Raw genomic sequence first — 13,262 nt, 5'->3', positions numbered from 1 at the left:
TTAGCAAATTACAAAACTGAGAGGGCAGCAAAAGCTCACAGATGTTCTTTAAATCTTCAGACATATTTAAATAGGAGAGATTAATATCTAGCTTTATTAAGAAGAACAGGAAGAGAACAGTCTCTGGCAGACCAGCAGGTCTGGCAAGTGTTTCACTTCTATTCATTATTCTTTTATAAGCACTCTTCAGATGATCAAATGCAGATGTCTACTTCAAGGCGAGTTAAATCTCTCCCAAGAATCCATTGCTCCCCTTGTTAAGATTGCTATTAAGTAGCGCAGTGGGACATACTTCACATATAGACGCCCACATTTCAGACACCTTAACTCAGATGCAAATCTTGCACCACATCGTACCTCTAGCATTAGGTCCCCATGCAACCTTCTAACCAACACAGCACTTACCAGGGAGATCACAGGTGAATGAAGTCCTACACCAAACTGCATTCTATCATCACACCTTTCAGAATGCAGGTTCCCACCTAATCAAATATTTTTCCTCTGCCCTACAAAAGCACCATCTATTTATCATCACATTTAAAATAGACTTTTACTTAATTTGGAAGCATACACAATTCCTATCATATATTCAGGAAAACAAAGTGGTCTTAAAAATAGAGCTATACATACGATATTCTGTTAACTATGGCATCTTCATCCTCTTGCTCATCTGAAAATAAATAAAGAAATACATAAATAAATTGGAGCCAGTAAAGGAAAATCTGTTGCTGTATATTCCAATTGTTTGAAATAAAAGAGGTCAATCACTTACACCCCTCGTGTATCCTTTATGCCCTTTTCTGTACCTCTTGGTGTTATTTACACATCTAATACCATCTCAGAGTGAGTTTTGTTCTTTAAAGTCTGAGGTTTTCCATGAGGTTACTCAAAAATTATTTTTCTACTTAAGAATAAACAAACCAGGTGTTTCAAGTTTAACAGTCGTGGACATTCAAAATAAATGTGTAGTCACCAACACAGTGTACTTTTAACAGAAGAATTTCCTAAGAACATGATTTTTTTTCCCATTTCTTTGAGTGGAACCTGATGCTGTTTTGATGGGAATCTTATGGCATTTTCAGAGACCAAGTGCAGGTCTCTTAGGAATTACTTCAGGAAGAGAAGTTGTTGTAAAAACAACAAACAACTTAGAAAACTCCAGAAGTGCCAACTCTACAAACTTATCAGTAAGATTCCAGCAAGCAACTGGAATTTGTCTATGTAAATGCTCACAAGACTTTCAAAAAGCAATGACAGCTGCAGAGCGTTTCTTCTCACTAACTGATGAGATCAGCTGCCAAAGAGGGTAAAAGTCCTTACAGCCAACAGTTTGTCAAACCAATTCCTCCTCCCCAATACATACCAGGATAACAAGGTATTACATTTTATCCACTTGTTTAACTATTCACTACATTTAAAGAGCATACCTCATTTTTAAAGGAATACTACATTAATTTAATATTTTACTTTTTATTTCATACACAAGTCCATCTATTAAATAAATTTTTTATATCAGGTCATTAAAGACCAACAATCAGTTTCTACTCAAATTTAAAGCATCAGCATCTTGAGGCACGCAAATGCTTTCCCAGCGTGACTGACTGTGCATCAAGTCCCAAATAAGCCATCAAGAGTCAAACATTCTGCTGCTGCATACACATTTTTATGCTATTTGCCTTTAGAAGAGATAGAAGAAAATGACAGGGGTCCCTAAAGATTACAGATTAGCTTCAGACATACAGAGTTTGTAAAGTAAAGGAAAATAATTATTAACTTAAGGAATAAGAATTCAGTAAGGAGGTCATAAAGAACAGGTTAAGGAAGAACATCAAAACAACTACACCTGAACAAAGTAAAATCATTAGACTAAATCTACTACTCCCCTTCAGCAGTACTGGTAATGTTTTTATTAACCAGCTAGAGTTGTGAACTTGATTTTGACACAAAAAGACACCAATTCTAGTAAAGACTACACGAAGGAAGATCTAAAGGCAATAGAGACACAATTTCCTACTAGAAATTCTCCCCTTTCTTCTGTCTCAAAACAGTTATAACCCAGGCTGCCACAGCGCCATAATGAAGCAAGTTGAGGCCATCCACACCTCCTCCCTCCAACCACATACGCTCACTCCATCATGAAGGATCAGCTGTGGCACTCGCTGATCTTCACAGACACTTCAGTGTGTTTCCTCCCTTCACGTTATCAGAAGGCACACTGAAGGCTCCAAGAACTGCTAGAGCTGGAATAACAGAAGAGATGGAGAACTCAAGGCTTAGGAACAAAGGGAACAGTCAAAAGGTAAGACAGCAACGTATACCAACAGATCAGCTCAGGATGATGTGGTACTGCAGCCAGAGAAACACATTTGGTCAGAGATCCAGGCAGGTTCTTCTGTTTTTCTTGTGGTAGCAGTAAGGAAAAGAATAACCTGCTCACTCAAAAAGTAAAACACACAATGAACATATTAACAACTTCATGCTTACCTGCTTTTCTTTTGTATCTTGTGATTATGAAGTAGGACACTATGTAGAGTACAGCAAATAGGAGAAAACAGATCTGGAAGAAAAAAAGTTGCATTATTTAGGTTGAAAAATGACTGGGGTATAATAAAAAATAAACATAAAATTCAGTATCAGTCATTTAAAGTTCAGTGCAGATCTATAGTAGTACTGGTACCACTAGCATAAAATCAGCACTTTTTTAATGGCTTATATCTTATAAATAGAAAGTTAAAACAGTAAGAACAACTCAAAGTAATATAATGGATCCACTACAAGTCCATCAGGTTTTGCCTTAAAATAAAAACAAAAACAGCCCTGCCAGCAACAGTTTGTTTGCTTTGTGAGTGTTTGGGGTTTTCCTTTAATTGCAGGGTTGGGGATTTTTTGTTTGTTTGTTTTTAGGTTTGAACCTGTTTAAGTTATGACAATATGAAGAGCAGTAACACATTTCACAAGGGGTAACTGTACAATGGGCTTTTGAAGATCTATAACGGAATAAGCTATCAACATACACAAAGAAAAAAAGCAGCTGTTTGCTGTTTCTATCACATCTTGAGCCCAACCAATTCTAAGCAACAATATACACCAGTGAGACTGTCATAGTGGACACCCATGCATGAGCCAGTCTAACAGTCTCTACAGTTAGAGAAGCCAAGGGCAGAGCTCCCCTCCTCACAAGCCAGACAGCTTATTGAGGTCAGACATACCTGGAGCCTGGGATGACTTTCTAAGTTTCTAAGATTTGGCACTAGAACTTCAATATAATAAGACGAGGCCAAAACAGCTACAAATACTTCAGGAATTTGGGAGGGAAGGAATTGAATGACAAGACAGTTTTAACCCTCCATATCTTCGGGGGTAATAAAAAGAAACAAGTCTCTTGAAGGAGACTTCAGTGGCTCAGCTTTGCGTCCTTAATCTAGTTTACTGATGCCTATTAAAAACATGAGTCAGTCAGAAGACAGTAAAGCATGTCACTCTGTGATGATGTGACCCTTAATCTTCTTTAGTACTTGAACAATAACAGTAAGGTGCTGTATACCAGCAGTGCAATTCATTTTTATTAGCTTGCAAACACAGTACCTATGCGCAAAGGCTAAGAAACTACTTGAAGCAGCCCTAATGACTATTTCTCTATTTCCTTTTGCTTGTGCACAATCCCAGCAGTCACCAAGGAGGTCTCAGAACACGGCAGTCAGCCGATTAAGCCCAAATTCTTTTAGCAGGTTTTATTAATGAAGAGAGTTCACCCTATTGCCTGCATAGGTTTTTCAGTCAGTTCTGCCTGCATCTGCAAATCATAACATTGGAACACTGATACGTTTTTTTCCAAACCAAGTTTTAATCTCCACTTTGATCTGAAATTGCAAAATCACTTCACCAGGCAACACTTAAACTACTTCTTTAATTGGTTATTTAAAAATCTGTTGCCTTTAATCATAGAAGAGCTTGGCTTGGAGAGAACCTTAAAGACTATCAAGTTTAAGCTCCTTAATAGGAAAGATGGACTTACTTAAAAATACAAATGAAAGTAAACTAGTGGTGTTATTTCTCTTATGCAGCCAGAGAGATAAGAATCAAAGCACAGCCAAGCATGGCATCAAGATGCCTGGAGTTTCCCTACATGCTTTCCCCAGCAACAGTACCATGCCATAGGTCTGAAGTGGCAACTGAGCTCATTCTGAACTGACAACACGCAGTGATGACATCAGAAATACCAAATTCCATAACTATGTCTCTGAATTCAACTATTTCATCCAAATAGAGTTTGCTGCCCCAGCTTCCCAGAAGCTGCTTCAAAGACAGCAACTTCAATAGGGAGAAGTGATTCAATAAAGAATACGCTGGTATATTTTTGAATTGGAAAGGGCAAAAACCTTGAGAAGCACCTTGGGTTTTCAGAGCACTCCAATGCAGCCTGTCCTGTCAGTAACAGATAACTCGGTGCTAGTGCTGAAAAGAGTCCTTCTCTAAGTTTCCAGTTCCTTTGAAACTAGACCACAGAGACATCTAATTTTAGGCATCTGCCTTTGAAAATTAGGCATGACATGCACAGGGTCAAGTCAAATTATTTTTACAAAGAATCCACGAGACCCAAATAACTTTGTTTTTGTCTAGAATACCGTTAAGCTCTCTTTTATTTAAGAAACAAGAACGTAAGTATGACTGCAATCTCAAATAAAATAGATGACCTTTACTTTAGCTGTGATCGCAAGGTTACAGTGAAAATGTGGGTCTGTACTCACAAGACACCCCTGAGATAACCGACCTATTTGCAGGGCACAGCAGGAGAAAGCTGCCCAGTAACATGAACTATCAAATGCTGTATTTCTGGTCTTAGATGACAGCTACTTAACAACTCAGCAATAACGTGTAACTATATATCTTGGTGTAATTACCCTTCTACTTCTGTCAGAATGAAGAAAAAAAAAATGTTGACATTGTAAATATTTGGTGAGGTGTTTATTACTGAAAATATATAGAATTTTAATGAATAAAGAAAAGAAAGCAGCAAATTGTCATCAGTAGAAGCTTCAGGTTCTTAACAAGTACAAGTGTTCACAAGTCAAAGCTTTGTACTATTTGAAAGAAGTCAAGGAAACTCAAATGTGTCTCCAGTCTCAATTTATAGACAGTGGAACCCATGGTCCTGAGCTGCAAAATCCTGCTTCTAACTATTTTTAGAGTAGAACTCCTTTAAGATGAGGAAAAGGAATGTGTTTGTCCATGAGAGCTGAAGAATAGACTCCACTGTCTTCTTATGCTGCAGTCCTGGGCTCTTACTCCTCACAGTGCTCTTTGTTTCAAGGCATTTTTGTATGGCAGCAAAAAAAAAGAGTACTTGCTTGCATTTGTGATTGTATGCAGTGCTCCAGGTAGGCTCAAGGCTACCAGCAGCACTACGCCATCCCTTCTGCACTCCAAATAATTCAATCTGTTCACCCAAAAACCAAGTTAGTAATTGAATTATCCTCCAGTCACTGAATTCATCCCTGCTGTTCTCCCCATCTGCTGAGCAGCTCTCAGCATGGGATAGAAACTTGTTTTCAGGGCTCAAGTGCATCACCATGTCTTTTTATCCCCTGTAGAAATCACATCTTAATCTCTACTGCCTCTGTTTCAGGGTATCCAGGTCCTTTGTACACTGTGTTCCACTGATACAGTGTGTTGAGCAGATCGCCTGAAGAAATGAGCGCATCCTAAGAGCAAGAGTTCCCTTCATTGTCAAAGCTGAGCAAGATCGCTCTTAATGCTGAGACCTGAGGAAACTGAATAGCAGATTTTTCCTAATGTGACATCTGTTGTCCCAGACACTACAACCAGCTCCTTATTGACTTCACAGCTCCACTACAAAGGCATATCTACTCAGTTTAAGAAGCGTGTTTATACGTATTCTCTGGATACAGCCCTTAGCATATGCAAAGGAAACAATCTAACAACATTCACGTGTCTTTGAAAAATAATTCTTAGCAACTCCTTTATTTACTCCCCTTAAAAAAAGGCTTAAAATAGGGTAACTCCACATATTTATATGTTCACAGTATCCTAAACCAAAAGTTAACTTGCCTTTCTAATCAAAGTTCTTAAGAAACATCCAGGTAATCATACTGAAATAGAATGCTATTCTAAAAAGCACATCACACACAAACATACATTGGTATCTTCAGTATACTTCAGTAACATATATAAGCTAACACCACAGTGTGCCATTAAACCCAAGTCATACTGCAAGCCATGTTTTCAATCAAGAAACAGTGTTTTATGCCACCATTCATCTCTGCAAGAAGATCTGACAGAAGTTGAAGATGCTGCAAAGGCAGTGAATCTGGGACAAGTCGTATTGCTCATAACCTACAATCTTCTGCAAAGAGTTCGTCACTGGAGCTCAAATTAAGCTCTTCCAGATGCAAAGGGAAAGTGAAGACAATGTACACATCTGTGATTAATGAGGATTCCTGACACTGAAGGCATTAATTAAAAACTTCTGACTTGAAGATTTTTCACTTCCTTACGTTTATTTTAATTTTACAGAAGCATAAAGCAGTCATCATGCTGCTGTAGTCAGGCTGCTCCTAGGAAGCTATGTCAGATCTAACCATGGCATGTTCTCACATTATAGGGGAGGCACACGATCTTTGATTGACCAGGTGCACTCAAATACAAAGGAAACTAACAAGAATGTAATTTTTATTGTCAGGGCCCAACAGTTACACAAAATAATTTGATATGTGTCTTTTTCTTCTAACCACCACCCAGCAACTGAACACAAAACCCATGGATGCGATGCTACATTTACAAAATCACAGAATGGCCCGGGTTGGAAGGGACCTCAAGGATCATGTAGTTCCAACCCCCCTGCCTGGCAGGGCCACCAAACATACACCTTTACTAGATCAGGTTGCCCACGGCCCCGTCCAACCTGGCCTTGAACACCTCCAAGGACGGGGCATCCACAACCTCCCTGGGCAGCCTGTTCCAGGGCCTAACCACTCTCCTAGTGAAGAACTTCCCCCTAACATCCAACCTAAACCTTCCCTGTTTTAACTTAAAACCATTTCCCCGTGTCCTGCTATTGTCAGCCCTTTCCAAGAGTTTACTCCCCTCCTGGGAGTAAGTTCTCTTCAGGTACTGAAAGGCTGCAATGAGGTCACCCCGCAACCTTCTCTTCTCCAGGCTGAACAAACCCAACTCCCTCAGCCTGTCCTCATAGGGGAGGTGCTCCAGCCCCCTGATCATCTTCCTGTCCCTCCTCTGGACCCTTTCCAAAATCTCCATGTCTTTTTTGTACTGAGGGCTCCACACCTGGACACGGTACAACAGATGGAGCCTCACAAGAGCCGAGTAGAGAGGGACAATCACCTCCCTATCCCTGCTGACCACCCCTCTCCTGATGGAGCCCAGGATCCCATTTGCTTTCCGGGCTGCCAGAGCGCACTGCTGGCTCATGTTGAGTAATTTAACATTTAGGTTCTTCCTTTTGACTGGGAGTTAAGAATTCATTTGAATTTCTCTGCATAGAAGAAAAAAAGAAACATCTGGCTCAACCAGCAAATAAACGCATCCTTTCCTGGAGGTCTTCACGTTCATTTAGGAAAGGAAGCACTCTGTGTTTCTGCTGTGATTATACACAGGACAAATCAAGAGAAACCACTTCTGGAGATGCACTGCATTTTGTTGTCTTATATCCAACTCTTCCACAGAGAATCATACTTCTGGATCTGTACCAGACAGCTCAGCTCCTGTGAGGATGAAGCTGGAGATGAACTGCATGCTTTTCAGTTTGTTGCTATGTGCATCTGAGGGGCTGGAACTGCAGACACAGATTAAACACAAGTAACAAAAGTCTGAACTAGCTCAAGTTACCTTGTACATATCCCCAGTAGTCAATAAAGATCAGCTGACAACAATTTGTCCGTGCTGATGACCTTTAAAACCTTGGCAATGAAGTTCATGCCACAGATTGAAAGCCATCCCCCTCTTCTGTTAATTACTCCACTCTAGGCAGTGATGCTGTCCTGCTATGAAAAAGATGAGTATAGAACACAGTGCTTTAACTGTAAGGAACCACCACAGAACCCTCATTTAAAAAGAGCTCACAGCCCTTAGCACATTTATTTAACACATAACCTTTTCACTAGAAAAGCATCCAAGCAGACAGCTGATCACTTCTTCATACTTAACCGCACACTGGTGCTTAGAGTAGGCAAAGCAAGTCTGAAGAAGCAACACAAACAAGACAGTGTTGTACTGTGCTCGAGTGAAATGAAAAAGGAAATATGGAACAAAGGAGGGAAGAAAATAACTTCAAAGTAGCAGCTATGCCAGTGTTAAAGATGAAAAAGCAACCGTTATTACACATCCAGCAGCTGAAAACCTTCTTCCTACTGTTCCACTTGGCAAGTGCTTTTGTTTACACCTGGAAGAATGGCAGGAATAAAGAACAGGGAAGCACAGGTGGAGATGGATCAAAGCTGAATGTATGAGGCACTACTTGTCATGTGAACAACCAACAAGACGGCTGCAGCAGTACCAGGACGCCTCTACCTAGTCCCATAGCTTTTACAGTGATGCATCACCCAAAGCTGCTAATTGCTACATGCGTGAAAGCAAAATACAATCATGATGTTTAAAGTCTCTCCCATTCCCACATTAAACATCATTCAAATGCTTGCACACTACTAACTACCAAGAAGTCAGGGCCCCTAGCCATTTAGATGTACACGTTCACAGCCTTGGAGGGACTGGAAAGAGAACAGAATGTAGCAGAAGTTAAGGTTTTCCCAACAAGAATCATCACTAACCTCCAAAATGAGGATATATATCAAATCAAATATGAAAACAAGAGAAGACAGAAAAGGTGAAAGCACATTAAAAATATATGAATTAATAAATCACTTGCAACCTTCAAATAAAAGCAGTAAACTCACACTTCCACCTCCCTTGCTTCCATTATGTAAACAGAAAAAGCAGAACTCTCCAAGAGTTGCTTGTTTATAAGCACATCCCTATCTGCTCATCCAAGCCATGTGTTTAGAGTCACCTATTGATTCCAGATGGATCCACCAGCACTCATCTTCAGTACCAGCAGCCAGATGATGACTCACTACTTTATGAAGTACAAAACAGCATGCATGTTTACCAGGAAAAGTGTATTTTTAAGATAATACAATGCCGCAAGCATTTTATATATATATAATTATGTTATTATGTGCAATCTTCTACCTTGTTTCTCACGCCACTGCCACAAGAACTCCTTTCTCTTTTATTTTCCCCCCCAAAGAAAGCTTTGGAGAAGAGGCAATACTGAGAAACCTGAGCAAAATTCTTTTTTGAGATGCAAGAAGCAGCTCAAGTTATAAAGTACTCAGCAAATACTCACAGCAAGGATAAAAGAAATGTTAGTGACTATAATAAACCGGCATAAACTTGCAGGTTCTTCTTCTACATGAAGATATGCTACTGCTGGCATTTGTCCCCTATGTGGCTGTATAATGAACCAGAAGACATTTTACTAAGAAAAACATTAGTTGTTTTTAATAAGTTGTTTTTAAACATTACCAGTGCTGCTAGTCAGCATATTCCCCTTGGCCCACAACCAGAATATCATCACTTCTGGCATAAACACTGCTCTGCAAGGACCACAGCTATTGTCCAGAGCAGAAGATGAAGGAAGCAGAACCGGTCACAAACAAGAGCAGGCTGCCAGCAGGCCCACAGCACTCCAGGGGATCAGTCTTCCGACAGCCACACACGGAACAAACACCAGAAGCAGCCACACACCAGATCCCACTGCAGAATCCTGAACACCTCTCTACCCTGAAATACAACAAGAGGACAAAGAGTGTAAATACAAAGCAAGAGAACAAAGCTGTTTCAATATTTGCTGATACTTGCATGAAGGAATTAAAATAGCATTTTTGTGTTCTAACTTATTCTGACCTCCCCCCCCACACACTCCCCATAAGAATGCTCTCAAGAACTAGAAAACTTAAAATAAATAAATACCAACTAATACTGCAGAACAGAGGACTCAAATGGGAACAAATGAGTGTAAGAATATTTTTCAAAGTGAAGCCAGAGGCACTTAACTACTTTGAGTTTGGCTGTGAAAAGTTTTAGCAGCAATCGGGACATTTTGATTATGTTGTATAAACAGATGTAGGAGAGTGGTTAGGCCCTGGAACAGGCTGCCCAGGGAGGTTGTGGATGCCCCGTCCTTGGAGGTGTTCAAGACCAGGTTGGACAGGGCCATGGGCAACCTGATCTAGTAAAGGTGTATGTTTGGTGGCCCTGCCAGGCAGGGGGGCTGGAACTACATGATCCTTGAGGTCCCTTCCAACCCGGGTCATTCTGTGATTCTGTGATGTAGAAATAGGACACAAGGAAAAACCTACTCCCCAAAAGCTTATGTAGCTTCCATGGATGTGCAAGAACTCAGCAAACAAGAAATGAGTCAAAGGATCAAGGAAGGTGAACTAAGCATACAACAAAGACAGCAATAGAATAGCACATGTTACCTGGCATTTATGTATTACAATACTTGCACACGCATGCTGATCACATAGAGAAGGCATGCTGCCCATGCCCTGTAACCAACTAAAGCTGATATGCAGGACAATGCAACCAGAACAGAGCACGAGTTCAGCTTGGTGAGAACAGGGCTTTACCTGGCTTAGAGCAAACTCATTGTTCTGTCATATCTCATGTTTCTAGTACTGGGTCATCAGCTCTCAATCTCCATGTTTACCTTATAGTATTTTAACTGCAAGACTGACAGTTGTTTGTTCTGCTAAGTAATCCAAACAACAGGCCCTACAAGCAATACTCACATTTCAAGGATGGTGCTGAAACTAGGTTAGAGAGTAAGGAAGGGATCATCCTCATGAAGCAACAGAACAAGGCAGGCTACTCTCACGCAGACAGGTACACTCCTGAAAAACCAGACACCACACCAGCACACCAAACAAGTGGATCAGAGATGGATGCGCCTAAATTTAATTGTGCATTAAACCACAGGGAAGGTCACTTCAAAAGCAGATGAAAGATTTGTTTTATTTAGAAAGCCTTTAATTATTCTTGCTTGATCTATAAGCATACATCAAAAACTTTGCTCTTTCAACAGAGAAATTATCAGAAGATGGCACCTATAGTAAAAAAAATCAGATGCTGACAGCAGAAGGGCAACAAGCTTTTGTTTTATGTTACACAGCAAAACTTTAAGGAAACTTAGAAGCTTGCTTGTTCTGAAAATAGATGAAAGAGAAATGAAGCATTACACTGAAGAAAAGCTTCACCTGCCTTTAGGATTCCTCCAGGAAGTACAATCTAGAAACTCTAAAGCCATTCAAAGAGAGTGAATACAATTCACTAAACAGAAGAGAAAAGAGTCTGCTTTTCAACTACGTCAAACTTGCCCTGATTTCCTTTCCCTCCTGAATGCATCATTCTGGCTTCCAGTAAAGGTCATGACACAGAACTAGGTCTGCAAAGAAAGGAAGACACTAACAGATTCCATAAGCTCGAGTGGTTTCTGTGAACAGACACAGAAGTTCACTCTGATGCTGCAAAAACTTCAATCCTTTTATTAACCCCCCCCAGTGACCCCACTGCACCTGCAGCTGGCATGAAAGCCTCACACACACATCAGACAGCAGAACATATTCTCTCCTTCATTGAAGGACCTGTAAATGAACATTTGTGCTGTGCATACATGTCTGACAACACGATTTTCATCATGCAGCTTCAAGACCAGCTAGAGCAGAGCTAAGTGAGGGGGTTGTGAGCATAAAGGTGCATGTAAACAACACGCTCTGTGTATTTCATTACCTGTAAGCTAATGACAGGAGCAACAGGAGGCCACGCAACACTCACACTTGCAATACACTTCTGCACCTGTGCAAGTGCTACAAGAAATGTACACACAACTGCGGCCTTCACAGAGAAATTAAGGGTAAGAACATTACTTTGTGTATGTTTCGAAACTGAAAACTTACTGTCCTCGCTGATTATTAAGCAATAATATAGAAGTTTCTTCTCCAAAGATCAGACTGTAGTTTTTGCTGAGTACTTTTCTCTTCACAAGAAGCAATACCGCACCCCTGAATTATGCATTCTTGCTTTCCCATGTGAATACTTCCATGACTACACCAATAGGAAGAATTAAATTGCACTCAGAAGGACTGCAAAGCTTTAGAGAAGTAGTTTCAGTACACATCAGTTCGTTCTTTAAGAATTCAATACACTAAAATAGCTTAATGAAGAGAATGAATTTGTTAGACTGTGCATCTTCCCCAGGTACGTAAACAGTACATAGCATACAAGGTGTCAGAGAATCATAGAATCACCGAGGTTGGAAAAGACCTAAAGATCATCCAGTCCAACCGTTCACCTATTACCAATAACTCCCACTAAACCATGTCCCACAGTACAATATCCAGTCTTTCCTTGAGCACCCCCAGGGTCGGTGACTCCACCACCTCCCTGGGCAGCCCATTCCAGTGCCTGGCCACCCTTTCTGAGAAGTAATACTTCCTAATGTCCAGTTTGAATCTCCCCAGCCATAGCTTGAAACCATTCCCTCTGGTCCTACCACTAATGACACGAGAGAAGAGGCCAACCCCCAGCTCACTACAATCTCCCTTCAGGAAGTGATAGAGAGCAATAAGGTCTCCCCTGAGCCTCCTCTTCTCCAGGCTGAACATTCCCAGCTCCTTCAGCCTCTCCTCATATGGCCTCACCAGCTTTGTTGCCCTCCTTCGAACGCATTCCAGGGCCTCAATGCCTTTCTTGCAGTGAGGGGAAGAACAAGTCTCTGGGGACACAAGCATGACATTCAGCACACACAAAAAAACCAACCCACAAATGGTTAAAATGAACACTGGGGAAATGAATCTAGCACCCAAAAAGAGCTGCAGGATTTGTGTACGCGCTTCTGCTTTCATCACACAAAGAAGAGAAATAGTTCCTTACTGAGAAGCATTCGTCTCTCAGTGACCCTCCACTGGTCATGGCACTCCTGACACACCTACCATCCATTCACACAAACAGGAAGAGCCAGAAAAAACCTCCCAAAATACCAACTCTCCTCATAGCAGCTTGTGTTGCACTCCTAAGAAAAAAGAAGTATTCTGAAAGTGTAATACCACAGCGCAAGAAAGTTAGTGTTAACACATGGACTTGTAAGATACAGCAATTATCACGCTAGGGATCCAGTCGAGTCTCTTATCGAATAACTGAGTTATGTAGGCCTATGGCAAAAC

General features: G+C 40.7%; 1 protein-coding gene across 3 annotated transcripts in view; it reads right to left on the bottom strand.

The window, feature by feature from the left end:
* The window catches only part of LMBR1 (limb development membrane protein 1), a 61,966-nt gene that overhangs the window by 47,618 nt on the left and 1,086 nt on the right, over positions 1-13,262 (bottom strand). For 2 of the 3 annotated variants that reach the window (XM_015852832.3, XM_085540691.1), the window contains exons 2-3: positions 2,485-2,557; positions 631-670 (exon numbers count right to left, since the gene is read on the bottom strand). In XM_015852832.3, the coding sequence (XP_015708318.1) occupies positions 631-670; positions 2,485-2,557 (113 nt within the window). Of the gene's footprint in view, positions 1-630; positions 671-2,484; positions 2,558-9,561; positions 9,680-13,262 lie in introns of those variants that run through there. The other variant, XM_085540690.1, reaches the window with a different exon arrangement.

The sequence above is a fragment of the Coturnix japonica genome, chromosome 2 (genome assembly GCF_054131305.1).
Source record: "Coturnix japonica strain WE chromosome 2, WE-NBRP24, whole genome shotgun sequence".
NCBI classification, from domain to species: domain Eukaryota; kingdom Metazoa; phylum Chordata; class Aves; order Galliformes; family Phasianidae; genus Coturnix; species Coturnix japonica.
The sequence above is the reverse complement of the archived record's forward strand: the minus strand, read 5'-3'. Positions and strand labels throughout refer to the sequence as shown.